Source organism: Penicillium cosmopolitanum (assembly GCF_028827165.1).
Source record: "Penicillium cosmopolitanum strain IBT 29677 chromosome Unknown utg000009l:1.0-9042332.0:1.0-9050551.0, whole genome shotgun sequence".
Lineage (NCBI taxonomy): Eukaryota > Fungi > Ascomycota > Eurotiomycetes > Eurotiales > Aspergillaceae > Penicillium > Penicillium cosmopolitanum.
Window position 1 is genome coordinate 4252978 of NW_026622679.1, and position 27497 is coordinate 4280474.

The 27497-nt window shown below is 48.8% G+C and overlaps 9 protein-coding genes across 9 annotated transcripts; 4 read left to right on the top strand and 5 right to left on the bottom strand.

Moving 5' to 3' along the window:
• Nucleotides 1-1242: 1242 nt before the first annotated feature.
• Nucleotides 1243-1803, top strand: N7509_009696 (uncharacterized protein; the record flags this gene model as incomplete). Its single annotated transcript, XM_056634333.1, has 2 exons — nucleotides 1243-1594; nucleotides 1664-1803. The coding sequence occupies 2 exons, from the start codon at nucleotides 1243-1245 to the stop codon at nucleotides 1801-1803; spliced, it is 492 nt and encodes a 163-aa protein (XP_056484953.1).
• A 1384-nt stretch (nucleotides 1804-3187) lies between these two features.
• N7509_009697 (uncharacterized protein) lies at nucleotides 3188-4533 on the top strand (the record flags this gene model as incomplete). Its single annotated transcript, XM_056634334.1, has 3 exons — nucleotides 3188-3438; nucleotides 3505-4041; nucleotides 4098-4533. The coding sequence occupies 3 exons, from the start codon at nucleotides 3188-3190 to the stop codon at nucleotides 4531-4533; spliced, it is 1224 nt and encodes a 407-aa protein (XP_056484954.1).
• A 688-nt stretch (nucleotides 4534-5221) lies between these two features.
• mirB (uncharacterized protein) lies at nucleotides 5222-9882 on the bottom strand (the record flags this gene model as incomplete). Its single annotated transcript, XM_056634335.1, has 6 exons — nucleotides 5222-6153; nucleotides 6223-6568; nucleotides 6626-6896; nucleotides 6964-7202; nucleotides 8979-9660; nucleotides 9716-9882. 6 exons carry the CDS (start codon nucleotides 9880-9882, stop codon nucleotides 5222-5224), a joined length of 2637 nt encoding a protein of 878 aa, XP_056484955.1.
• Nucleotides 9883-11188: 1306 nt separating this feature from the next.
• N7509_009699 (GNAT family N-acetyltransferase) lies at nucleotides 11189-12139 on the bottom strand (the record flags this gene model as incomplete). Its single annotated transcript, XM_056634336.1, has 1 exon — nucleotides 11189-12139. The coding sequence occupies one exon, from the start codon at nucleotides 12137-12139 to the stop codon at nucleotides 11189-11191; it is 951 nt and encodes a 316-aa protein (XP_056484956.1).
• A 2401-nt stretch (nucleotides 12140-14540) lies between these two features.
• Nucleotides 14541-16039, top strand: N7509_009700 (uncharacterized protein; the record flags this gene model as incomplete). Its single annotated transcript, XM_056634337.1, has 3 exons — nucleotides 14541-15487; nucleotides 15545-15820; nucleotides 15877-16039. The coding sequence occupies 3 exons, from the start codon at nucleotides 14541-14543 to the stop codon at nucleotides 16037-16039; spliced, it is 1386 nt and encodes a 461-aa protein (XP_056484957.1).
• A 756-nt stretch (nucleotides 16040-16795) lies between these two features.
• N7509_009701 (uncharacterized protein) lies at nucleotides 16796-16984 on the top strand (the record flags this gene model as incomplete). The annotated part of the gene is made up of 1 exon (XM_056634338.1): nucleotides 16796-16984. One exon carries the CDS (start codon nucleotides 16796-16798, stop codon nucleotides 16982-16984), a length of 189 nt encoding a protein of 62 aa, XP_056484958.1.
• Nucleotides 16985-17623: 639 nt separating this feature from the next.
• N7509_009702 (DUF4246 domain-containing protein) lies at nucleotides 17624-19776 on the bottom strand (the record flags this gene model as incomplete). The annotated part of the gene is made up of 5 exons (XM_056634339.1): nucleotides 17624-18223; nucleotides 18355-19338; nucleotides 19401-19479; nucleotides 19548-19621; nucleotides 19699-19776. The coding sequence occupies 5 exons, from the start codon at nucleotides 19774-19776 to the stop codon at nucleotides 17624-17626; spliced, it is 1815 nt and encodes a 604-aa protein (XP_056484959.1).
• Nucleotides 19777-20358: 582 nt separating this feature from the next.
• On the bottom strand, nucleotides 20359-20898 carry N7509_009703 (Acetyl-CoA carboxylase; the record flags this gene model as incomplete). Its single annotated transcript, XM_056634340.1, has 1 exon — nucleotides 20359-20898. One exon carries the CDS (start codon nucleotides 20896-20898, stop codon nucleotides 20359-20361), a length of 540 nt encoding a protein of 179 aa, XP_056484960.1.
• Nucleotides 20899-20930: 32 nt separating this feature from the next.
• On the bottom strand, nucleotides 20931-27304 carry N7509_009704 (acetyl-CoA carboxylase ACC1; the record flags this gene model as incomplete). Its single annotated transcript, XM_056634341.1, has 5 exons — nucleotides 20931-24830; nucleotides 24910-25720; nucleotides 25755-26726; nucleotides 26758-27047; nucleotides 27152-27304. 5 exons carry the CDS (start codon nucleotides 27302-27304, stop codon nucleotides 20931-20933), a joined length of 6126 nt encoding a protein of 2041 aa, XP_056484961.1.
• Between the last annotated feature and the right edge of the window lie 193 nt (nucleotides 27305-27497).

Sequence of the window (27497 nt, forward strand, 5' to 3'; positions counted from 1 at the left end):
CTTTCTTCTCATTCGAAATTTGAACAGAGTCTGCGGGAGTCATCGCTGTCAAATTAAAGGCGGACGATGCCATATCAATTTTTTTTTCTTACGAGTCTACGGCGCTCCCTAGTCGCAATCAAACCAGTGTCAGCCTCCCAAAATCCCATTAGTATAGTCAGTGCCAGAAAGAACTTGGTTACAACTTGTGATGCTGCGAATTTCAGCTTTCGCGTAATCTCACAAATGATAAATTCTTGTCTGTGATTCAAACATTTGATCTTGAATATGCTCAAAATCGCACGACTCAATAGAGAAACCATAACTAGTATCGCACTAAGCGATGCTCGATTTGGTTTAGTGAGGGCAATGCCAACGATCGACTACAAAATACGAGAAATGGCCCTCCGGCTATTTTCAATCTCTCTCAAAAGCACCCCTCCCCAATTTTGTTCAATCTTCTTTTTTCAAGACAGTGAGGGTCTTTCTGCAGTGTGGATCCATTGTTGAGGTATGGTTGTCCCAGGCTTAGGGGTTACTGTGTCTTGTATATCATAGATAAGCTTCGCTTTCTATGTTTACGTCATCTATCGCATTTTTGTGATTTTGTACCGTATCCTCTCCATACTTATCAAGCCTCTAACTAAGTCTTAAATGGGCTTTTGTTCTCGGAGACACAATTGTCTACACTTTCTTCCACTTAGCGGATTGACACTCTTTGCGATAGACTAATGGTGGGATCCGCACCTGGGAGTCTTCTTTTAGTGGCCCATAGGGGAAAGGGGTAAAGTTCTTCGTGCTGATATTGGGATTGACAATTAATACGAGAAAAGTACTACAACAATAGCTGCCGTTATGGTTATTTGGCGGGGCGCCAAGGCTACTATGGGTCTATGCGCAGAGGTATACGACTGGGAGTTCTTTTTCCGTCCCTTCATTCCGCTCCGAATAGACTGTAGAAGTCCCCACCAAGCAAAGCTCCGCTGAATGTATGATACTCCGTCTCGTATTAGACTACAAAAGAGCCGAATATTCAACCAGCTTAACAAGTCCGCTCAGTGCAGGCACGGATGTCGCTTAGAAATGTGAAAACGGCACGATACGACTGGGACTCATAGAGGACCCCTTTATAGTTCAGGCCCGCAGCTTTCTCCAGATGTTTTATCACACTCACTTTCTACAACGCAGCTTGATAATTCTCAGACATTCAGCTCTTCCTAAAAGACCTACTTTTCGCATAAAGAAGCAGGCCCAAACAAAATCATGCGCTTCCTCTCTGTTGCACTCGTGGGCCTCGCCTCAATTTCCTTGACCGCTGCCAGTGGTTTTCAGACCTGGGATGATATTGTCGGAGACGTTCTCCAGTGTATGAAGACTTGCCTCGGCGACTTCTACAACAATTCCGGTCTTGAAGGCAAGTGTGGAAGCAGCGATCATACCTCTGTGGACTGTCTCTGCGGCGTCACATCATTCTCCTCGGTCCAGTCTTCGGTAGACGATCTGAGCACCTGCATCCAGGGCGGGTGTGATTCTGGCGATCTGAGTGAAATCTCCTCAAAACTTTCCGACTTCCAAGAGAGATTTTCGGATGCTGGGGATCAATGTATGAGTGAAGGTAAGCTTTTCTGTGGATATCGTTTGTGGACTGGAAAGTAGACTCACAGCGGAGTGATTTCAAAACTAGACTCAACCTCAAATGACGACAGTGATTCGGAATCGGAGACAGACTCGGACGACAACAAGAATGCTGCCAGGACTTTGATTCCTGGATTCAACGCTCTGCATGCCTCGAGTGCTGTGCTGCTCTTTGGTGTTGCTTTGTAACGACCTGTTACTTTGAATTTTGAAATTCGATTGCATCAGCTCGTTCATTCTGGCCATAATATAACAATATAATATTTTACAATTATCATTGCATTGCACTTGCACTCCCATGGCTTCAAACCTATAGACAACCTATACTCATCTGGCAGATATTGACTTGCATTATGCTGGCTCAATGTTACATCTAGGCCCGCATCTTCAATCTCCTTATTCCTTTATTTCTGAGTCGGAATTAAATTCTAGGCCACGATCCTAATCAGGCATACCCAGCATAACTCTGTGTGTCGCTCATCAGTATGGTCTGCTGCCGATTATTGAGGCACCATTGGCATAGGCCCCAACGAATGCTCCCGTGCGCGGGTGCGAGGGTGACCACTGCCAACTGCCCAGGTGGCAAGTCTCCGGCCAATCTTGCTTTACAAGACTGCGGTGAAGATAATTATATATTCTTCTTGCTTGAGTTCTTTTGCGTTTCTAATTTAAATTGGGGTAAAAAGAAAAAGCTAGTCAACGAAAGGTGAGCCTTTCAATAGTCAAACAAAAGTCCCGAAGACACCGCAGGGAACTAGTCTGGAAGTATCGTGGTGAATATGGGGTGTTTTTCCATTGACATCGACTCTCTGGGGTCCACTAGCCAATATAGGACCGACTTCCGTTTTCGCCCCAAAAGTCTGTTCATCTGCATATGGCCCCCAATCCCCAATCTCGTTCCCAAGAAACATCGAGCTTTCAATAACCACTTGCAGAGATTTTGCAATATGCTGCCCAGCTAGGTATACATCTTCAGACACCCTCCAGGGCTTACTATGCTAATTTCGCCGTATATATTATAGACTTCTAAAAGCCTAGTGTGGATATAGGACCACTTCGAGTTTGGTTCTCTTGGTAGCGCAGCAGTAGCCCCAACACGAGGCGGAGTCGTGCATGAAGACGGCATAGGTCGTACTTTTGCTTCGTTTTCCAACCCAAGGCATTTTTTCAGTTTGGATGCACTATTCCTAGGCTCTTCTAAATGAAGACAGGTGTTTTTAGTCTGGACCATGAGCATTCTTTGTAGAGTTTGACACAGAGTTGGATGCTCTTCGCGTGAAAGCTTCGGGCGCGGGGCTCCTAGATTCCCAGGGTACATGTGAACATGTTCGTCCTGCTAGAGTTGATGCAAACCCCTGTCTGGCCCCCAACAGATTTGGATAAAACCCCTGCGAGAGCGAACAAGACCAACATGGATTTCGTTTCGGCCCCCGGTCGGTGTCTAGTGCCAGTTTGATGGTTTTATTTTTTTTTTTCTTATAGCCCATGACCTCCCCTCTCCCCTCTCCCATCTCATATCCCTGTGTAATGTGTATATAATATTTCCTGCGGGTAAGGAGAAGAACATACCAAAATGCATTTCTCCATTCTGATGCGACTGTTTTGCTTCGGTCTTTTTTGTGTCTCTATCAGAGCCCTTCCCCCAAAGGATGTGTCGTTGCAAGTCCGGAACCCACCTGGTATGAAAAATGCAGAAACACTTAATATGCTTGGCCGAGCCCTTCATTCAGCCAGAGCGGACTCGAACGATGGGGTTTACTCTATGAATAAAACCTCTCTTGACAAAGGCTGGTCGGGCGCAACTCTATTTCAGTATAGCGATAGGTGAGATTACCCAGAGCATATGGCGGCTACTTCTCAATCAGAAGCACAAGTCTGACAATATAATAGCTCTATTGAGGTCAAATGCTTGACTTGTTATGTTAAAGGAGTGGTGAGCGGTGCTCTGACCATCTCTGGAGACTTTAACTTAACTGAGACATTGGATGGCTTCAAAGATGAGGTCACAAATATCACGGGAAGGGTCGTTGATCAAATTGAAGAATATGCTGAAGACGTTTGGGACGATCTGAGTGATGAAAGTTTCAAAATAAAGGCTTTCCCAACGATTGACTTCGATTTGAATCTTCAAAATCTTCCCAAAATTCCAGAGGCTCATGTTCATTTTGATTTCGATGACTTGGAACTATATCTGGACCTTGATATAATTCTGAATACAGGGGCCACGTATAGTCTGAATCTTTTTACATCGGAGACTCCTGCAGGGTTTTCCGTTCCTGGGCTCACCGCTGGTGCAGTGTTCAGTGTCGATCTTATTTTAATCGCGGAAGCTCAAGTTGACATCGGAAGTGGAATCCATATTAAACTTGATGATGCTCTCAGCTTTGACCTGGAACTTTTCAGCAGCAATCTCTCGAGTATGACGCTGTAAGTCATTGATTTTCTCAATCCGTATTATCAAAACTCTGGGATTCATCTCACAGATTCAACAGTCCATCGGGATCCTATGAATTTCTGCCTGTCACGATAGAAGGCCAAGGATCTATCCAGGCGATCTTGAGTCTCAAGACAAGTGTCGGGTTTGAATTTGCGTCTCATGATTTGAGAGTGCTGCCAAGCTACAGTGCAGGTGTTAGTGCCGAGATTTTCGCCTATGTTGCGGATTTCCTGATGAGTGTACAAGGCTCATCAGAGGGAAATGAAGATGATTGCGAGCTTGCAGCGCTTGCAGAATATACTGTTGCAGTTGGAGCAGCAGCCGGTGCTACCGTCGCAGTTGACGCCTACTCCTGGGGCCCATCACCAAACACAACCGTTCCTCTCTGGTATACCACGCTCGCCAGCACATGTGCAGAGAAAAAAATCGACTACAGAAGCATCACAGATTACAGATCGCGCTCAGATTCAAAATCGAAATAACTTAATTACGACATCTGTCACATCTGAAGAATCCTACACAATTGTGAGATGTATGTCATCTGGCTTGCCGAATTGCCCCGCAAACCTCCAAAACACAACTTCTTACGAGTCTACCGTGACTTCTATTGTGACTGTTGAGTCTGGAGTCGAACCTACCTTTCCGGCAAAGACACTTGCTTCCGTCACAAGTGCAATTCCATTTGGGTCGAATGTCAAGAGACTGTATTCAACAACAGGAGCTCCAACACCCTATACTCCCTCCGCTACATCTAATTGGAAGAATTCTCTCGATGCTACGACTCACGGAACAAACAAAAAGCTCATAATTGGTCTATGCGTAGGACTGGGGCTTCCTTTTCTCATCCTATTAATATTTGGAATACTGTAAGAGTGTTTCTAACCCCCCCGATTGTTTATCAATTAAATTTGCTAATAATTTCTAACTTCTAGGTTTTGTCTCCGTCGTCGCAACAAATTGTCTAAGCTACATCCTCCTGGGCAGAATAGTCCAGTAATGTCCGAGGGTTCTGGAAATACGCCGGAGCAGGTGCAAGTGATCCCTCGAAAACCTGTACCTCAATCGTGATATGCTAGGGGAATCGACTTGTGCGAGTTTCAAAGATCAAGGCTATAATCAAGCACATAATTTTGATTTCATAGTGTATACTCAGACATCAATCGCACTCAGCTAAAACACATTTCCCTTAGTCTGGGTCATTTTCTTGACATTCAAGTTCCTCATCATCCCGACCCAGATAAAGCCGAGGGCCATAAACACGGTTCCAGCAATAAGCATTCTTGGTTGAGCATAGCCATAGGCTTTGACAATGGCGTCACGCTCAGGGCTTCCAACTTCGTAACTTAGCTGCACAGGAAGCTGTGAGTAAATCAGAGCCAAATTCGGCATGGCAGATTCGGGAAGATGAAGCTCTAGTTGCTTCAAGAAAGTGTTCGTCCAGATGGCTCCACATATAGCACTTCCGATAGCTCCACCAATGCTACCCGACACGAACACAAGTGCCAAAGCTGCAGCGACGTGTTGGTGGTCGACCGAGGCAAGGGCAGCTATCTGCACGCAAAGAATGAATATACCACCAGACACAGAGAAAAACACTTCACACATGACAATGTAACCGATATACCCACCTGGCTGACGGAAGTGGATCATAAGACCCAGCCCGAAGATGTACATCGGAACGCATACCCAAAGGATCCACTTGAAGCGACCAGTCCATCGAATAAGCCAACCAGCAATGAACAAGAAGACAAAAGAAACCACGCTGAAGGTGTTTCCAACGTATCCAGCAGTGGCCACATCCAATTCATATACCACTTGCAAAAAGGATGACAGATAGCTGCCATAGCAATAATAAGAGATCTGGTATGTCATATCCAGTAGGCATGCGCCCAGAATTGTTCGATCGGTGAGAAATTTGTAGTCCAAGAACGGCCTTGAAGCAACATAGGTCTCGTATAACCCGAACACTATGATAGTGACAAATCCCACTACCATCATCGCAATGATGTATCCAGTTTTCCATCCATCGGGGGCACTGCTGGCCAGCGTGAAGGGCAAAAGAAAAACGACGAACCCGCCAGCAAACAATATAACGCCTAGGACTAGAGAGGCAACCCATATTAGTATTTTTCACACTTGCTTTTCACAAAATTGATTCCAGAGGGCCTCACCATCAAACTCGATAACAATCCACTGGATGGTCTGTAAATTGAAGCTCCATGACTTCTTCTCCTTGAGGATAATTCCTTTTTTCTCAGCTTTTCGCAAACTGTATGCCAGAATAATGTAGATTGGTAGAGCAAAAAATGGCAAGATTATTGCCCAGATCCCATAACCCCAACGCCAGTCGACGTGGAGGAGAAACTCCGCGGCGGCCTTGGAACCTGCAAATGCCGAGATTAAAGCTGGGGATGAAGTAAAAGCAAATGCCAAACCACGGTTTCTCAGATTTGTCACATCTGCTGCAAGAACATCCCAGCTGTAGGCAAGTCCGCCAAAACCGACAGAGTAGAACACCTATTTTAGACTTAGCACACGCACCCATGAAGTAATTCGTTGTAGCCCGTGTCTTACCTCTCCAGCACAGTAAGTTTCAAGGTTTCGCGACGTAGCGAGAAGAATAAGTCCGATCATACAAAACAAAGTCATAAGAAGAAGACCCTCTGCGCGTCCCCAAAGATCTAATGCTTTGGCCATGGGGATGTAAACGGCAGCTGTCATGGCATTGGCGACGATAGTGATGACTGTCAAAAGCGAATGGCCCATAAATGAACTCGTGGCATAGGCAGTCAAGCTATAGACCATAGAGCTTTTCATGTTATTGATGAGGGTGAGGAACCAAATACTGTTCAGGTCGAGATATTAGTATTCTAGACACTTGGTGGGATGAGTAGAAACGAGTAGAAACGAACAATATCAACACCGTGAACACGGACCCCTTGCCCCAGGCCAGGGTGACTGCCTCAATTTGTCTCACGCCAACTTGCGCATCTTCAGTTGGTCTATCGTCATCATTTTTGGACACTCCGGCAATTTCATTCATGTCATGTGCAGCCTCCTTGTCATTGGCCCTCATCTGGACGACATTTGGGTCACTCGTCGAAGCTTCATGAGAGTCCGCAGCAGGCTTTTCACCCACAATTCTGTGAAGCTTGCTGAGAATGGCCATTGTGCTCGTTGGAGGAAAAAGCGTGCATTTTCAAGCACGACTATTATGGCGAACAAGCGGCTATTTATTATTGTGTTGGACCAGTGCTGTGTCGTAGGTCTAACTCTTTCGGGGTTAACCAGTGGCCCGATTCTCGGGAGTGGGGAGATGAAAATTCCATGATTTATTCAAATAGACAGCTTGTAAATGCGGAATTGGAAAGAAAGCAAGAACAAAAAAAACATAATGTAGAAAGGGGCAGTAAACGGCGAGAGCCAGGTTTCCTGCTCCGCTCTTAGTGTTACCGCGCAATACAGTACAAGGGGCCCTGGTCACACCTGAGTACTAATGCCAATCCTTGAGATATCTGGGCTGTCTTGGTATCCTCGGCTATGAGCCATAGATATTCGACAATTGATTGAATTTTATTAATCCGACAGGAGAACGCAGTGCGGTTTTCGGGGGTTTCACTCCCCTACTTCGTTGTCTCGTCTCTTTTGTCGAACGAGAAATATCGGCAACTCGCGGTTCAAGCTCTTTTATCAAGCCAGAGAGTCACCATACGTGGTGTGGGCGACGCGACTCCGAATATTTCCTTCGCCACCTGGCCAAGCTTGGACGGCTGCTATCTGTCCGTCAAGAGCGCTTCCACGAATATCATGATCCATTGAACCCATTTCGAGTAAAACAAATCCATCAGCTATCACCTGTGCACGGATTAATTTGGCAAGTACTATCTTGAGCATCAATATATTTTGTATGGATAGCTTATCCCTACCCAGCGAAGAACTAGCTCCATCCGAAATCATAAAGCCAAGCCAATTCCTTCTTAATTCTTATCAAGACCCCATTTACCGTATTTCATAGGTAAATTATATTCTGCTGGCCAAGGAAGAGACCTCGTACAGTTTTTGGTGCCCACTTGGGACTCGGAGCCTGGCCCGGCCTTGTTACATTTCCCGGTGGTAATTGGGGCGCATATCCAACATCCTGGACATCCTGCGTGGCAATTTCATTATACATTAAATGGTTCCATTTATTTAACAGTGAGCAAATTAGAGAATAATTTTTGAATGAAAATCCGTCCTGATACGATTTTATCAACTTTGCAGAATCAATGTATAAACAAAGAAATCGGGCCTGAGGAAGGTAAATACTAGGTAGTCTAAAATAGTACAGCATCACAAGGCAAGGAACTCTAGACTCGTTCATCTATGATTTTAATGGAGGACCGCCAAGGCGAGAAGCGAAGGTGTTTCCAAATTTGTGAATATTTTCAAATACCATACCGAACAATACATGCTGTATCAGCCACAATCAGGATCTGATTAGATTGATTGAGCGGATTGATTTAGGCCAACTCCAAAATGCTGCGACACTAATCCGATTATGTCCGACGCATTACCTTGCTTTGACTGTGTCTGGAAAAGCCCAGCTTGGCCCGCATTTCAAGCCCCCATATCGCTGTGAAGTATGGTATTAAAGTTTGAAGCTGAGTACTCAGACCAATCGCTAGACATTTGGGTCCAGTCGATTTCCTCTCAAACTAGACTGACGCCCGATCATTTCCGTATACTCTTCCACGACTGGGTATGTCGAAATTTCTGTTTTCAAATGCCAACGTTCCTCGCTTATATGAAATTTAAATTTTACGTACAGAAGAACCTATTGTGTGTAACGCTCTCACAAGCATGTCGAAGATGCCTTTATTTTTGCCAAGAGAATCTAGCAGTCCTCCCATGTCCAGTCCTCGAAGAAGGTTATGATACTTCGACTGACTGAACATGGAGTAATACTTATATGGTCCTCCTTGAGAATTTCCTCTGCTTTAACTCTTCGTATCCCCTTTGAACCTCTCAGCATCTCAGAAAGACCGAAGGCACTGTCCGCCATCTTCTGATCGGAGGCTGTCTGTACTCTCTGCTCATATTCGTCAAGCGATTCATTATCCCACCGGGGTGGAGTTTGTTCAAATGAGCCCCAGAAGATAGCCAGCGATGGTAGCGAGCCGTTTTTGACTTGCCTGTTTTCGTTTTCCAAGAATGTTTTCGCCTCGCTCATTATGCACCTATCATTCCACCAAATCGAGGGGCTGGCAACCAAATAGCTATCGAACATAGTGGGGCGCGTGAACAAGGCGTGGAGCACAAAGATGCCCCCGTATGAATGGCCATAAAGACCTTCTCGCGAGACAGTTATTTGCGGGTAGCGCGCTTTGACCGCGGGCCGAACACATCCATCAATAAAATCAAGAAAGCCATCGGCTCCTCCGTGGCCAGGAATTGGATTTTTTGTTGGTGGGGTCAAATCGCCGTTCCGTCGTTGAAAATCATATAATTTTCTAGTTAACGGATACCCAATGGCGACAATTAGACCTCCCCCAGTGTATCGTGACGAGAGTTGGCGACGCCAAGAAGACTCGGTTGCAGTCAGAAACGTTACGTTCCCATCGACCATATACCTAGCGAGATGGGGTAAGTAAGCTTGGCCCCTTGGAATTTTTGCTAGTGGCATACATGATAGGTAGAGGTTTGCGAGCCGAGGCCGGACCATCTCGCCAATTCAACGGCCAAGATACTTGAATCAAATATTTTTCGCCTTGATCATTGTCCAAATAAAACTGCTCGGAGTTTGGAAGCGCGACCGCGGTCGGCTGGTCGCTGTTTTCGACAAATTCGCCCATCCTCATGAGATCGAAAAATCCAGCTGAATTGTCTCCAATGAGGTGAGGTGCAAGGAACGTTGTATAAGACGTGTACGACAAAAGCCGAAGGAAGTTTCGGCGATAACACTGTGGGTCACAAATTGATGATTTGGGGTCCCGATCTCGGATCGTTGCGAGCGCCATGGGCCCACCGGTACAGCCCAACCATACAGCTACGAGCTAGCCCAAAGTAATGCTAGCAATTGAAGGATAATTTGACCAGGGACACTCATGGGGATAGCACGCAGTTGAAGATTCTGTAGCTCTCGGCAACATAGACATCGTCTATTTAATACTACCATGACAAGAATCTCAGCATATTCGTGTCCGTTATCGGAGTACTAGTAATATTGTCCAAAGTCGAGGCTCGGCTCACAAGCAACGCTTTTCGTTTTCGACCTTGAGGCTAGAAATGGATCACATTCCTAATTTTCTGTACTGATTGGGCTTCACATGCAACCTCGGAAGGATGAGTTATAAGTATTTCTAGGTAACTTAGCATGCAAGATTGGAACCACCCTTCTTACCCGTCCGAGCATCCAGAAAAATTGCCCTTGCTAAATAAAAAGTGGCTACGAACATTTTCTTATTTTGATAAAATATGTACAATACTAGTAGTATTCGTGTAAGATCTTCAGCGCACGCGAATATATATTTAGTAAATGTGAGCCTGGGCGCTTTATCCAAATATTCTAAGGCTCTCGCTCAATTACCCTTATCCTATCTAATGGACAAAAAGGTGGTCTGCGACGAAGACTGTCGTGAATATGATTTATGCGGTCTCTGTTTCCCTATTATCTTCTCGCACTGCCCTAAAAGCCCCCCCCCGGGCCTAGTATTGATGGTTATGTTGAGGTTGAGGTTCGAAGGTCAGTTTATCCCGAATATTGCTAGTACCTTTAAAGCAGTCCTCATCCAGCTCGGAGTATTCAGAGCCTGCAAAATACACGAAAAAAGAAAGAAAGAAAACTAGTAGGTAAAAAGGAACAAGCTTTAGAATATCAATGAAGTCTATTATATTGTTCTAAACGAGAAGCATCCAACGCCATATGTATATTTGTGCCAGATTCACCCTTGTCAAGCCAAAACTCAAAAGTTTGTAAAACATCGAAAGCCGAAAATGATCAATAAGAGCAACCATAAGAATGTATGAAGAGAAAATAATATCCAAGGCAAATCGCTGAGCCCAGGATGAGTAATAGTGTCTATGTGCGAAGAAAGAAAAACAGGGGGCTGAGGATGATCCAGAAAGAGAAATTAAACCCATGAGGATTTGAATATCTCATTAGTCCAATTTCTTGGTCATCATAGGCTTGGTGAAAGCAAGACCGAACCCTTCTTTCTCGGCATTGCGACCGGTGCCAATACTCGGTAGGCAGTGAATGGTGGAAAAGTCGTAACCAAGCGATTTGGCGTCATTTAGTCTCGCGCGGATAAGTGCCCGTTGAACACCGCGCCCGCGGAAGTTAGGGGGCGTGCTATCGATGTAGAGATGTGCGATCTTGCCATACTGGGTCTCCATCAAAGCCATGGCACCACATCCCGCGATCTGCCCGTCGATCTTCGCAAAGTATAAGATTGTGTCGCGTCGTAGCACTGCTGACTCCGCTAGGCTTGCGAGAACCTCAACTGACCGTCCGTCGTCTTTGAATCCAGCGACCGAGGCGTGAATGAATGTTGAGCCGTTTTCTTCGTTTGCTGCACCTCGGCTGACGATCATTTCGGGTCCAAATGTAAGGTCCTCGGAGAAGCTCATGTAAGGGTCAATTTCGACTTGGATATCGTGTAGAGAGCGTGCATAGATGTTCAGGAACCCGTCGAGCACATAGCTGCGCATGGCAAGTGCTTGCAATGCACTCTGGTCTGCATATGGGCAAAGCAAGATGGAAGGTGTCAAGTCCGCAGTAGTGTGCAAGGCTTCGAGTTGTTCAATATCGTTACTAGTGACGAGGCCCTTCATGCCCAGTCCAAGAGTGCAGTTGATTTGCGAGCCGAGATGGGCCTTGGTGAGGTAGACGACGCCACCAGCAGCCACGGGGTGCAAGCTGATATTGTCGCGAGGAAGCAATTGCATGAAGACTTCGACTTGTCGTGAAAGATGAAGAACATGAGCATCCTCGATGTGGTGAATAGTATCGAGTTTGTTCAACAATCGAGGAGTCATTTTCGAGGTTGGAGGTTGCACCGGCTTGGGGTGATCTGTGTGGATAGCGCTGGTAGGAGCTGCGTGCAACATGATGTTGATTTGACTCAGGAGTTTGGAGATTATGAAGATGGATAGATAGAGAATAAATCGTAGGTTTAAACAAAGAAACCTTCTTAATTTATGGTTTAGAGCTATAGAAAGGTTGATTTACTCCGATTTATTTGATCCCTGATCTATGCCAAGAGATATCCCATACGTGAGTCGCTGCACTCCCTGCATTCTCGGCCCAGTTGTGCGTACGTAGTCTGCCGTTCCGGAATCCAGATCGCTCGCGAGAATACGTACCCCAAGTATCTTGGCAGTAAAAAGTGGAGCGATTGTCAAGCAGTCAATGCTGACAGGACTCTTGACCATGCTCTGAGATTTGTTTCAGATTAATGCTCGTGAAATTCAATAACGATTACGCATGCGAAGTACTGATCGACCACTCGGATGATCATCCAAGGAAACTATTGTGACAGGCCCTAGCTTTGTCCTAGAAGGCGGAGTCGATCCTCTCCACTCCGCCCCTTGCCCTGAAACGAACGAGGAGAAAAAAGGGTCTTCCTGTGTTCGGATGAGCGAGCCTTGTTGCCTTGGTGTTTGAATCTTCATTAGGGGTCAAATCATTAGTCAAATGACTCCTTTTCTCACATAATTTGGTGGGGTATTTTGCTAGTTGGTAGATCACCTGTGTGTTTTTGCGTTCTGCCTGTTTGTTCAGCTAAATCTGCAAGACCCACTCTATTTTTATTCCCTACCTTTTGTATCTGAATGGCTCATCAGCTACCGAGCACTTGCCTACTCGTACTTCCTCATCATTCTGCAAAGGGTTTGCTTATGCGTTCGCGCCACTTTGATATCTCATGCGGCCCTTCCCGCAGCCCTTCCCGCCGCCCATCCCCTTAACAGTCGAAACAAGATTTGACTTCACCTGATCCAAGTGTCTAAATTGCCACTAGTCTCTTATTTAGTTACAATTTAATAATATATTGCTTGACCCCAATATTATTCGTTGGAACGCGCATTTATTGCTAGGACATTCATTCGCCGTTTGTCATCCGTGTAGCTTATTTTAGTGGCCGTTCTATATTCTATAAATGCTTCTCTTCCGCTTGGACCTCGCGCTTATCCATCACACGGGCAAAAAGAACCTTGTTTCGACAACGCAGATTAAATATGTCACTGAATGTAGAAGAAACTTGAATGCCTAGCATCCATGGATATGCATTCTCTTGGATCCGTAAGTATTCTAGAACTTCGGAACTCCTCCAAATGACGTTGGGGGTCAAAGGGGGGCACGCCACCTACGTTGAAAACTATACGGATGGGCTTGGCCAAATCACCGACCAAGAAAGATGGAATTGCTTATCCGAGAAAATGTTCCAAGTTATGAAGCATGTCATTTTTAAATACTTAGAGCGGCGCTTGTCCCGATCGGATGGACCGAGTCAAATTTGACAACTTTGCCGATTGCCACCGGGAAGATTAGTACAATGCAGGATACCTCTGACTTGGGACAAAATATATTTTCCCGAGGTCTCCAGGTGAGCACCTGGGCAGGTCCACTGACTGTTCAGGTCACAATACCGGTCCAGACTCGAAGTTTCTAAAATTAATACATTCGAACGCAGGTGGCAAGTCCATAATTGATCTACTCGGGATCACCTCTCGGTTGATCTCTAACTTGCTAGTCCTACTGGTACCTTTGATGGCCGTTCACCAAATTGACCCTTTTTTGAACTCCTATTACTCCTATTTTGATGTTTCAGGGTCTTGAAACGTGACGCGTGTAAAGTTTGACAAGGCCATTATTATCTGAAAGTTAGCCGATAAACTAGCAATTCTTGGCATTGAGGCTCATCTGCGTTGAAGATGTACGTTTAAGGAGAGATTATCACGCCATGAAAACCAGATCTTTGCTTTCTTCAAACAAAAGACGAATAGCATTCTCAAATCAACCCATCCCAATAATGGCCTTATCGAAGAAATGCTGATCTTCCCTGATGTGTGGGCGGAACTCCGCGCAAGGGATGAACCCCATCCCCTGTCAGGAACATGTCGCTACTGCGCCAATGAGATCTCTTAGAGAGATTCCGACAGGCGAGGACATCCCTCGGCGTCTGATGTCATGATCGACCAGAAATGCAAGGCAAAGTTTTGATCCGCCAAGCATCCACATATTCTCACATTTGGGTATGTTATACACGGAGTACACTTGCTCTGTCTAAACCCTTGTCATACTCGATCTGTGGCTGGGGGGTAGAGCACACGTACTCTCACACGTACCCTGTGAACACACGTACCTTCTAGGGATTTTTAGCCAGGGGGCAAAAGACTATATTGAATGTAGAAATAATGAGCTATTCAACACTAATTCTATTCTCCAACTCTCTTTCATTTCTCTCATTTTGATACACTCTTTTTATCACACATACACTCTTTTACAATCATGTCTGAAAAGACACCACAGGAGCAGATTCCAGATGGCCCACACGTGGCAGGCAGAGATCGCCTATCATATATCATTACAGCATCTAAAGAGACCATTGACTCGACAAACAAGGAGATTGAAGATGTTTACCCTGAAGGTGGACTTCGAGCATGGCTCGTAGTAGCCGGCGCCTTTGTCACTCTATTTTGTTCCCTTGGAATGCAGTCTTCGGTCGGTGTTCTCCAATCCCATTGGGAGAAAAATCAACTTCAGTCTTACACTCCGGGGACAATTGGATGGATTTCGTCCGTCTTTGTTTACCTCAACATGGTCCTCGCCGCGCAAGTGGGTCCAATGTTTGACAAATACGGTCCACGCTGGATTCTGCTCATCGGATCTGTGCTTTTCACCCTGACTATGTTCCTATTGGGATCATGTAAAGAGTACTATCAGTTCATGCTCTGCCTCGGAGGTCTAGGTGGATTGAGTGGTTCCTTGGTCACGACTCCATCGATGGTCGTCTTGTCGCACTGGTTCAATCACCGCCGAGGCATGGCGACTGGTATTGCAATGGTCGGAGCAAGTCTCGGTGGAATTGTCTTTCCTTTGATTCTAAGAGCAACTCTAGACTCTCTTGGTTGGGCCTGGTCGCTGAGAATCATTGGGTTCATCTTCATGGGGCTTCTTTCCATTGGCAACATTTGCATCAAGACTAGACTTCCTCCCAAGACACGAAAGGGTGGTTTAAATCTCCGCTCTTTTCGCGATTCCCGACTTGTTTGGTTCACAGCAGCACAGTTTTGTATGTTCCTCTATCCCTATCACCGTTTCAAAAGTCATGAACTAATTGGTCCTAAAGTCGGTCAGATTGTCCTCGTCGCGTCTCTCGGCCTTGTTCCCTCATATGCCATCGCGCAAGGGTTTAACACAGAAACAAGCTTATACTTGATGTCTGTTTACAATGCGTATGTATACGCTTTTCTACTTTTATCTGGTTGAATTCTAGCTAACGCGTAATTTAGTGGAGCTGCTGTTGGTCGGGGACTTTCAGGATTCGCCTGCGATCGGTTTGGACGTTTCAATACGATGGCAGTCATAATGGGTTTTACCACGGTCTTTATATTCGCTCTTTGGTACCCATTCGGACATAACGTCGGCGTATTATACACTTTTGTTGTTCTTATGGGATTCGGAACTGGTGCTATCCTCTGTCTCATCCCTGTCTGTATTGCCCAAATGTGCAAAACGGAGGAAGTTGGACTTTGGCTAGGAAACTGCTATCTTGTCATCAGTCACGGGTAAGTCTGGCTTTGTTATTTCTGGCAGTGGTGCATCTATTAATCCTCTGTCATAGATCCCTCGTGGCCATTCCCATCGGTGGTCAGCTCCTGAAGATCATTGGCCCGTCGAATCTAGTGGCTTTCATTGGCGCAATGCTTGCAGTGTCTTTTGTGTGCCTACTTGGCGCGAGATGGGCTTGCTTAGGTTATAATTGGAAGTGGTTTATCACGATGTAAAGGCAGAGTACATTCTTTTTTGGCATGCGAAGGAAATGCACGCTTTCAAGTCCATGATCTTTTTTGTATTATCAAAATTTTCGGCCCAGTACTTAGGGTACTTACATAGACTAGAAATTCATTTTTTTCCTCTTGGAATAATCTTATCACGATACCATGGTGCTATAGTCAGAGTACCAAGCACTATATAAAGCCCTCCAGGGCTCGGAACGAAAATATTCCACCGCTGTGCCACCTTGGAACTTTGGAATAACCAAGAAAATTCCGAGTCCGAGTCGCAAAATAAATTTCACCTGCCCAGGCGGCCATAAAGGCTCTTCGATAATACTGAACTCATACCAACACTCAAAAACCCCGGTCGGAATGCTTCGTAGAGGTGGTCAACTCGCTTGCTCTACTCGACAAAACGGACGAGCGATATCGGATTGGTGCTTGGGCGGTAGCACCCCTGGAGGGTCGAGCAACTACTAACCAGAAATGGCCTGACCGTAGCAGCGCCCTGTGCAACCAACCAACCAGAGCATCACAACGCCCGGCAGCGGGGCCCAGGGGGCCTTACAGAACCCTTTTTTTTGAGCACGGGGCTGACCCGTTGGCACGAGACCTCCAGGGCTTCAATAAAAGACCGAGAGGCCGCCAAGGATATTATCCTCGCTCCATCCCTTTTCACCTTTCTTTTTTTTTTATCTATACAGCCTCTCGGTCAAATCAAGAATAAACAAACGAAAAACGGCTCACCGCACCCCTATCCTCAAAATGAGCGCCTGGTACACACGACCCTTGGAGTGGATCTACCTCCGAAGAGGCAAGACCAAGAAACGCAGCTACCACCAACGAGTCCGAGAGAGGGAGCGAGAACTGAGACGCGCGCATAATGGCGAAGCTACTTGTGATAAGAAGATGTACTTTGAGCCTTTTGGTCGGCGGAGACCGCGCATGACTTGAGTTAGCCTGCTCTGTTTCAAGTTCAATCAATTTCTTTACTTGGCTCAAGCAGAGTTGAGACTCAAGCCCTTTTCAGGCTTCCCATTGTCCCGGCGAAACTTCAGACGATGTCCCTTCAACTTGTCCTTATCTCGTCGAGTCATAAAAGATCCGTGTTTTTCAGGGCCGCGAAGGGGAACCTTGCGACGACATCAAATCGTGTGATTAATCACGATCGCATGTCCACCCTGTGTCGATCCTACAATATCAACATGATGGCTTTACGAAGATCGATCTATTTCACCAAAAAGATCGAGAGACAGAGATCTTCAAACAGGCACAAGCAGGGTCTTCATTTCTACTTCATCTGTGTCCTGTCTCGAGCTCAACATCTGGGCATTTTGATTTCAGAAGTAGCCGTTGTGAGTAATAATGGCGGCTTTGCAATAAATCTATACTTCTCCGTGCAATTGTTTACAGTTATGTTGAGGCGGATTCAATATTAGTTTGGAGAGAGAGTTGCTTCTGAGACTGCACTTCTAGATAGCCATCTCGCATCTTAAAATTTCTATCAATTTCCAAGGTTATCACCTCTAGAGATCAACTTTGGAACGCAACCATCGTCAAAACAAAAGATACCCTTAGCCATAACTAGATATCCTAATGCTCACAAAGATTAAACTCCCCAACTTCAAAATTCTCATTCCGTTCCGCAGACCTCAAACTCCGCTCCGCCATAAGTTCCAACCTAGACTCTTTCGCCTCATCCATCGACATCAACTCACCCCGACCCGGGCCCGGCCAAGGGGGAGTATCCGAGTTCAGTACCACTTGTTCCCAATCGCTACGATCCTCCCGCCCCCGCTCCGAAGGGAACCAATCCTCCCGTTGCGGCGGCACATTCGCAGAAGAAATAACCCTCCGATGTGGATCGATCAAGAAAAGCGCGAGAATTTTCCGATGGCCGGACTTGGACTTGTCTGCGAGTTGAAAAGGCGATACCCGATGCTGGAGGGTATTGGGGAATGTAATCAATCGGCCTTCGTCGCATTTTATGCCTCCGAGTTCTTGCGTGATGTTTGTTCTGCCCCGGGTATTTGCTTCGTTGAAGCCGTAGACTGCTTGGATGAATTCGTGTCTCTCTTGTTCGTAGTCTGGTTCATAGAAATCGCTTCCGGCGCGTTGGCGGAAGGATAGATTGCTTGGTGTTATGTTTTCGTTGTCGTAGTAGTAGATTGCTGAGGCTGCGATTCGTTCATTCTGCGATTTGTTAGTTTAGTCTTATCCAGTGGTCTTTGTCTTCTTCAGGTTATAGATAAACCTTGGAAGTCACTGGCAGACCTCAAACTTGAAGCATGCCCAGGGAGAGTGGATTGGAGGGAGGGTTTTACCAATTGTCCTTCAATGTGCCAGCTACCTCCCTCATACTCAGGGTTATCGGGAGTAAGTTCAATATTAGCCATCTTGACAATAACCTGCAATCTTTGACCGGGAAATTTCTTCCGGAGATCAACCCGATCCCACCATAAGTTCGTTCTAGGCTTGAACTCCCCGGGTTCAGGAAGTAAAATAGGACGAGTCGCAGCCCATCCATCCACAATTTCACCCCAAGCATCTTCATCAAAGGTCTCCCACTCCGGCGCCTCGTCATCCCAGTGCTCACCAGGGTGCTGCGGTTCCGGCTCCGAATGCTCGCCATATTCCACCCGCTTATAATGGATTCTCCCCTTGAACGGTCTCGGTTCAAGACTCTTGTTCCAAAGCGGAATCGTCTTGGAAATAACTTTTTCAATAAAACCATACAGGTCTCTATGCTTTTCCGGATGCAGGTTATTGATATAAGAGACGATCTTGCACCTTTCCTCAGTGAATTCCACTTCACAGGGTAACCACTGGAAACTTTTGCTAAATACCGGTATCGACATCCTGTGTGGCCGAAAGCGAGTGAACTGAAGAATTTGCTCATCTGTTGGCTGGGGCACTATCGAACCATAACCCATAGCTTCGATACTGTCATCCAGTCCGATAGTTCTGTCCGGAAGGACGCGCGTTCGACCATAAATGACGGGGAAAAGAGAAGGGTGGACAAGATCAACTACCTTGTTATCCGAGCCCGGGTGGTAATCTTTTTCGGCGTCTGGGATATTGCTAAGAGGCATCGACGCGTCTTTTAACGCCTGGCGCAATTCTTGCGAAATTACGGCGTCGGATTTTATCACACCGGTATCGAATACCTGAACGTAGCCTGTTTCGTTGAAAATCCCGGCTTTCCATTGTAGTTCTTTGATTACCCAGTCCATCATCCGGGGTGTGATATCTTGGCCACTGTTTGTGATCTCATCTCGCCATTTTGACGTGATGTTGAGATCAAAGACCTGTAGATGAGAATTAGCTATGTAAGACACAACCATGAAATTAGTATGAATATGGCCCAAACCTTTCGATCCCATTCCGGTTTATCAGTAATCGAATTCATAACGCGCATCATCAAGATTTCCCGATGAACATTCAAAGAACTAAAAACCCCGTTAACTTCCATTTCTCCTGCCAATCACCGTCTTTTCTCCCCGAAGCAAAAACTCACTCCACGCTCCCATGCTCCAAATGAGTTTCATCCAACCCATTGGGAAACCCACCAGCCATCCTAGAGTGACCAATCTAAATTGACAAAAAAGTCCAAGCTCAGCAAAAAAAAAAAATGAACCAGGCCGGATCGGATTCGGGTCGGGTCTCACCCCAAGCGTTGCGTTCAGAGCAACATTGAACCCTGGCATTTGCAGGTGCGCAGGATTCGTGTTCGTAGATAAAGACATTCTCGGTCGGGTCTTGGGTGTAGAAGTAGAACTCTCCTAGCTTTTAGGTTGTAGGTACAAAATATAGAGGATGAAGAAGGGGAATCCGAGTCGTTTTAAAGATGGCATCTGCCCAGCGCAGAAAAAAAAAGGAGGGAAAACACGCCCCCAACTTCAAGTTGGAAGCTAGACTACCTAGGTAGGCAGCGCCAGGCAGAACCGGGACTAGTTACAAGGCTATACCAATTTGACCTCGGAACTGACTGGAATCTTGCAAGGGCTTGAGGGTCTATTTGTCTAGATCTTCTAATACCCGGGCTGGTTAGTCTATTGGCATCTACAACCTTGCTGCACGCACACCTACAAAGACCATTTCAAATTTAAAGTAATAAAATAAAATAAAATGACTTCGTATTTCGTATATGACAATCATCCCACAAAAGAGAAGTATTAAAAAAAACAATTGTAAAGACATAACCATAACCCTAACATAGTAGAAAACACATCAATCATAAAAGAGTCTTCTTCATAATAACTCAAAATCTTCCCCCCAAAAATGAACAAATCCAGTTCAAGCTTTTCTGTGCTTCGCTTCGCTCCATTTTAAGAAGAACCAAGATACTTAAGCACAGACTCCCTCTCCTCAACAGGAAGCATAGAAAGAACCTGCTGCACACCACGCAAACCACCCTCCTTATTTCCAATAAGCAACTGAGCAACCTCAGCCGCAACACCCTCAGTCCGAAGAGCCTCAACCTTGACCTGAACAGCCTTCTTATTCTCCTCATACCACATAGCGACCTTACGATCATCATGCTCAAGTTCATCATCCAACATTCCAGTCCAAGCGTGCAGAGTCTCCAGGTGCGAGGCGCGGGTCGCTTGGGTAGGGACCTCAGCACTTGCACCAGTGCCGGCGACGGCGGGAGAAGCAGACTTGGCAGCAACCATGCGCTTGACGATAAGTTCCTCGCTCAGACGGCGGCGTAGACGCCAGTAGAAGAAGCGACGGGCGTTTTGCCAGCGGAGGGGTTGACGGATTGTGTTCTTGGCTTGCATACGGCCGGCGCGGTCGTGGAGGTCGGCGAATTGTAGTGCAATTTGCATGTACACGGGCAAAAGCTGTTCCTCGCGCTGGGCCATCTTGGTCTTGATTTCGGATAGCTGCTCCTTGCTCAGGTAGTGTCTTCCAGGGAGCGGCGCAGGTCGCCGTAGGTCTGGTCCAGGCGGGCCATGGTGTCCAGCTGCTTGTCGCGGCGGTACTTGATGTTGACGATACCTTCTGGTTCGAGGACACCACCGCGGGACTCTTCGTCGGCGTACATCTCCATTTGGTCTGGGTTGATGGTCGGGTCGATGACGACCCAAGATCCACCGCGGAGTTCACCGTGCGGCGGGATGTAGACGAAAATGGGCTGTTCGTATTTGACGAGGGCGTCGACGATGTAGGAGCCGTACTTGAGGACTTCGTTGTACATGTCGCGCTGGCCACCGGAGAAACCGCGCCAGTTGGCTAGGATCATGACGGGGAGTTGCTCGCCGTTGTTGAAGTCGCGGAGGGCTTGGGCGGTCTTGTACGCTGAGTTGGGGTACCAGACACCGCCGGCTTCCTGAGAGATCATCTCCATGGAGTCGGGGTTGGCGGGGTCGGCAGGGGTGACGTTCTCGACGGAGCGGGTCTCGACTGCGATGACTCCCATGGGGATACCGCCGAGACGGGCGCGACCGACGACGACGGTGCGGGCCCAGCCTCCGAGGGCCTCCTCGAAGGAGTCCTTGTCGAAGAGACCGGGTAGGAAGCCTTCCTCCTCCTGCTTACCGGCGATCAACCAGCGAGGGTCGTAGGCCTGCTTGGCAGGGGGGTAGTAGCCGATATCACGGTCCCAGTCATCGGACCAGGGGCGGATGGGAATGGGAGCACCCTTCTTGTCGGGAACGAAGCCCATCCACCCAACGATCTTCTCAACACCCTCGAAGTCATCGTTGGCAGTCATGTGCGAGACACCGTTCTTGTACATGATCTGGGTACCACCAAGTTGCAGGTTAGAGGTGTAGACCTCACGACCAAGCAGCTTGTTGATGGCAGGGGCACCAGTCAGGATGATAGGCTGACCCTCAACCTGGATAGCACGCTGGCCGAGACGGACCAGGTAAGCACCGATACCGACGGAACGGCAAGTAACCAGGGTGATGGTAAAGATGTCCTCGTAAGCCTTGGAAGTGGCACCAGCAATGAGACCAGAGCCCTTCAGACACTCGACACCAAGACCGTCCTTGGCACCAATGACAGTGGTGATCTTGTGGCGCTCCTCACCCTCATCGTGGATGAGCTCAGTGATAACCTCCTTCTTCTTGGTAGCGTCGAAGCGCTTCTTGACCTCGGGGGTGAGGTAGAGGTACTTGAAGCCGGCCTCGGGCTTGGAAGCATCATTCCAGGCAACAGAGAAGAAGGGAATCAGCTCGTCGGCCATACCGATACGGGCACCAGAGTTGGCAGACAGGTAGATGCGAGGAATGCCCAGCTTGCGAGCCAGCTCGGTACACTTGTGGAAGAACTTGTCTTCCTGGGGACCGAAGGAACCGATCTGGAAGGTGATATCGTTGGCGACGATGATGAAGCGACGGCCGCGGGGGTACTCAGGAGTACGAGCAGTGACAATCCAACCGACCATACCGTGGCTGTTGGTACCGGGCTCACGGGTGACCTCGATCAGGTTGTCCAGGTCATCAAGGACAAGCTCGCTGTAGTCAATGCACTCGCCAGTGGCGGGGCGCTGGCTAGCCAGGGAAGGAATATTCTCAACGGCACGATCCCAGCTGTTCTGGAAGGCCTGGCGGAAGAGCTCGGGGAAATCGTACACATACTGAGTTCCCATCAGGTGAGCCTTGTAACGCTTGGGCTGCAGCCACTCCTTAGTAGGGTAAGGAGTAGAGACAGCACGCATGTGCATGGAGCCCAGCTTGGTGGTGCCACCAATGCTCTGGAAGATCCACTCGCCCTTCTCGGACTTGCGCTCAATGTACAGCTCGACCTGGATAATGAAACCGTAGGTGTTGCTGATGATGACACGGAGAGGGTAGGGCATGCCGGTAGCCGGGTCGGTGCAGAGGATACGGATCTCAGCACCGGTGACACGGAGGCGCCAGAGACGACGACCGAAGCGGTCCAGGAAGCCGGCCAGAGCCTGCTCAACATCGGTGGGCTCCAGGTTGAAGACAGGGGAGAAGTTGATGAAGATGTGGTTCAGATCGGAGTTGTTGTTGCCGATAATCTCCAGGGCATCCAGAATGTCGTTCATCAGGCGATCAGCCTCCGAGATCAGGTACTCAGCAGTAGGGATGTCATCCCGCAGGCGACCAGGGCGGACGACAGCGCGGATGAAGTAGCGCTTGTCAACAGCCTTGTCATTCTCAGGACCCTTGCCAATAGCCTCGTAAACGTGGATGTTACGGTTCTCAGTGAAGACAGGCTTGATGTTGAACTTGGACAGACGTCCCAGTTCAAGCTGGAAGGCAAGAGCGGGCTCGCTGTGGCGGATAGACAGATCCTCCTCGTAGGCGGGGCCACGGAAAGTGAAGTAGCCAGGGTAAACACCCTCGCGACCGCAGATGAAAGTAACACGGCGGATACGGCGGGCGAGCAGCTCCTCCTTGTTGTCATCAAGCATCTTCTGCATCTGGATAACCAGCTGAGAGTCGTCATCCTCCTCAATGTCGCGGACGGCGATGTTGAGAACACCAGTGAGCTCGTTGTCGTTCTCAGTCTTGACAGTGGGACGACGCTTGCCCTCAAGGTTGGCAATCAGGCCCTGCTCGGGACGCTTAGCGGCACCGGCCTTGGGGAAAGCCTCCAGAGCGCGGGGCAGGAACTCCTCAGCATCCTCAAGGTACTGGACGGGCATGATAACACCCTTGCGAACAGGGTCAGTGTAGGGGTCGTTGACCATGTAGGACATGTCACTGATCGAGTTGATACGCTTGAAGGGGTTGATCTCGGTGGTAGGAGTACCGGGAGCAGAGGGCTGGGTGGAGGAGACAGATCCGAATTCGGGCTGGCCGAGCTTGCCCAGAGTGAAGTCCCAGGACAGGAAGGGAGGCTCATTGCCGGCACTGTAGTCAATGCCCTTGAGGGTGTAGGCACGGTAAGCACGGCGGACATAGACCTCAAGAGCGGCCAGAGTGACCCAAGGATCCTGGTGGGTGAAGAACCGAGGCAGAACGTCGAAGACGGTGTACTTGGAGTCAACAACCTCCTTCAGGGCACCGAAGTCGGGCTCACGGTGCTCCCAGCCAGTCTCGCCGTAGCGGGACTCAACAACGGAAGAACGGAGAATGTGCTCCATCTGGGACAGACGCTCCTCGAGGGAGGGCATAGCGCACTGAATAAGAACCTCACGAGCCTTGAGGGTGACCTTGGCGGCGGCACGGGCCTCAAGCTCGGTCAGCTTCTTCAGGATGGGCTTAAAGTGCTTGCCGACATTTTCAACGTTGGGCTGGTTGGGGCGGTACATATCCAGGATGGCGAGGACCAGGTTGTTCTTGGAGCCAATGCGGCTGTGGGAGAGAACGGTGTGAACAACGCTGACGATGTCCTCCTTGTTCTCCTCACGGAGCTTCAGGATAACATCCTCATCACGCTTGGTACCAGTAGAGAACAGCTTCTCAATCTGGTAGTACTGCTCGAGCAGAGCGATAAAGACATTGTACTCGTTGGTCTTCAGGCCATCGAGGTACTTGTTGATGACCTGGACGAGGGGCAGGATGGTGGCCTTCAGGATCTCAGCATCAGCGGGGTTGACGTTCTCCTCAAGGAACTTGACGATGGTCTTCTGGAGGGTCTTGGCAGGGAACTCGGCCTTGCGGGCCTTGGCCTTGTCGACAACGGTCTGGAGCTGAGTATCAAGCTTCTGGGGCATACGGGAGTGCAGAGCCGAGGACTGGGCATTCCACTCTCCGTAGGGAAGTTCGGGGTTGCGCAGCACCTCGACGAGCTCCTTGAGGGTAGCACCCATGATGACCTGGTTATCGAAACCGCGGAGGATGTTCTCCAGAATAGTGTAGAGCAGAGCGAAGCGCTGAGGAGGCTTGTTGCCAACAACGACAGGGGGCGCCCATCTCGGGCAGCTGACCAGTGAAGGGGTGGGCGTGCTTGACACGAGAAGGATCATCCAGAGCAAGAATACCGAGGATGTCACCAGCCTCAAGGGTGGCACCGGGCTGCTTGATGAGCTGAACGATACCGTCCTCCGCAGCGATCAGAGGCATGTACATCTTCATGACCTCGACCTCAGCGTAGGCCTGGCCAGCACGAACGTGCTCGCCGTTCTCAAGAGTGAACTTGACCAGCTTACCGGGGGAGGGAGAGCGGAGCTGAGTGGGGTCGTTCTCCTGCTCCAGGAGACAGGTCTTGCCGTCGACACTCAGGCGAGTGGCAGCAGGCTCCTCCTTCCAGTAGACGTTGTGACTGCGGCCGTTCAGCAGAACGAGCAGACCACCGTCAGCCAGAGCACGAACACCAACGGAGCACTTGGAACCGTTGATGAAGAGGTGGTAGCTGTCCAGACCAGCGCGAGTAGCGGTGAACTTGTAGCGGTAACCCTCGTAGATGAAGTCGACGGGGAAGACGGTCTTCAGGACATCCTTGGCGGGAACTTGACCCTTCTCGAGACCCTTGCGGTACTCCTCAACACCGGCCTCGCTGGCGAGGTGAGCCTTGGTGACAGCACCGCAAATGGTGGCGACATTGGGATCGGGACGCTCAGCAGTCAGCTTGTTGGAGATCAGCTGGTCCAACCAACCGGTGGTGATGGTGTTGTCCTCGAAAGCGGGAGTCTCAAGCAGCTTGATCAGGTACTCAACGGTAGTGCGGAAATCACCACGAATGCTCAGCTCCTTCAGCGCAACAACCATGTGTTTCCGGGAGGCGGAACGGTTCTCACCGTAGGCGAAAATGTGACCGAATTGACTGTCAGAGAAACTGTGAATACCACCGGCGGTACCGACAGAGAAGTAACCCCAGACGTTGGAGGGAAGAACGGAAGTTCAGCTCGTGCATAGTACCGCTGGAAGGCTTGAAACCCTCGCCGGGGTCCTCGGAAGTGATACGACAAGCGGTGGTGTGACCCTTGGGCTGGGGACGACGCTGGACCTTGAAGCTCTCCTCACTAGAGAAATCGAAGTCGATATCGGAAGAGGTGTTGGGGTCAACTCCGTACAGCAGACGAATATCGCGGATCTGGTGCAGGGGAATACCCATGGCAATCTGGAGCTGCGCGGCGGGCAAGTTGACACCGGAGACCATCTCGGTGGTAGGGTGCTCGACCTGCAGACGGGGGTTCAACTCGAGGAAGTAGAACTTGTCGTCGGAGTGAGAGTATAGGTACTCGACAGTACCGGCAGAGACGTAACCGACGAGACGACCCAGGCTAACGGCGGCCTTCTCCATGGCCTGGAAAGTGATGGGCTTGGCGATAGTGACGGGAGCCTCCTCGATAATCTTCTGGTGACGACGCTGGACGGAACAATCACGGCCGAAGAGGGAGATGTTGTTACCGTACTGATCGGCCAACAGCTGGACCTCCAGATGGCGGGCATTTCCAGCCAGCTTCATGATGAAGATGGGGGATCCGGGAATCTCGTTGGCGGCCGCATTGTAGAGGGAGGTGAACTCCTCCTCGTTCTCGACCTTACGGATACCCTTACCACCACCACCTTCGGAGGCCTTGACCATGACAGGGAAACCAATCTCCTTGGCCTTCGCCAGACCCTGCTCGGGAGAGAAGGTACAACCCTTGTTATAGATATCATCCTGAACAGTCACGATGCCGTGGCTGTCAACCTCGACGTCGTCGACACCAGTACCGGACCAGGGGATACAGGGAACACCGGCGTGCTGGGCGACAATGGTGGAGGAGATCTTGTCACCGAGCGAACGCATGGCCGAAGCGGGGGGGACCGATGAAAATGATCCTCTTCGGCGAGGCAGCCAAAGACTCGGGTAACCGAGGGTTTTCGGAGGCGTGACCCCAACCGGCCCAAACGGCGTGGACATCCATGCGCTCGGCAACATCGACGATCAGCTCGACGTTGGCATAATTATTATTATTGGTTCCACCGGGGACTTCGACATATTGGTCAGCCATGCGAATGTAGTCGGCGTTGGCATGCAGATCCTCGGGGGTGGCCATGACGGTGAATTGAATGGCACGCTCGTTGCCAAAGGTCTCGTAGGCCCATTTCCGCACGGAACGGATCTCCTTGACGGCAGCGATACCGTTGTTGGCAATGAGGACCTGGCAGAGTTAGAGAGTTAGCAGAGTTCTCTTGCTGTTTGTATTGCGGGTGGATTTTTCTTCTCTTTTTTTTCGGTGCTGCTTCCACGTGGACTTTCACTTACAGAGGTAATGACGGAGTGACCGCCATGTTCCACGACGAAATCCTTCACACTGCTCGGGGGTGCTTGATCCAGGCGGTTGCCGCCGATGAAATGTGAGGGAAGTTCGTCATGTTTGGTAGCCATGGAGCTACTGTTTCCATTGGTGACGCCCATGGTGTGTAATGTGTGGTGTGGTGAGATAAGATGGATGCAAAGTGGTAATCAAGCGAGTTCAGCTCTCATGCAGTGTCGGGGGCAGGGCCAATGCTCGGAAGGAATTAAACAGCGCTGCTGGAAGGGAAGTATGGTAATGTACACGGAGTTTAAAGTGGCGAAACCGCGCGGGTGGAAGGTTGAAATCGCGGGG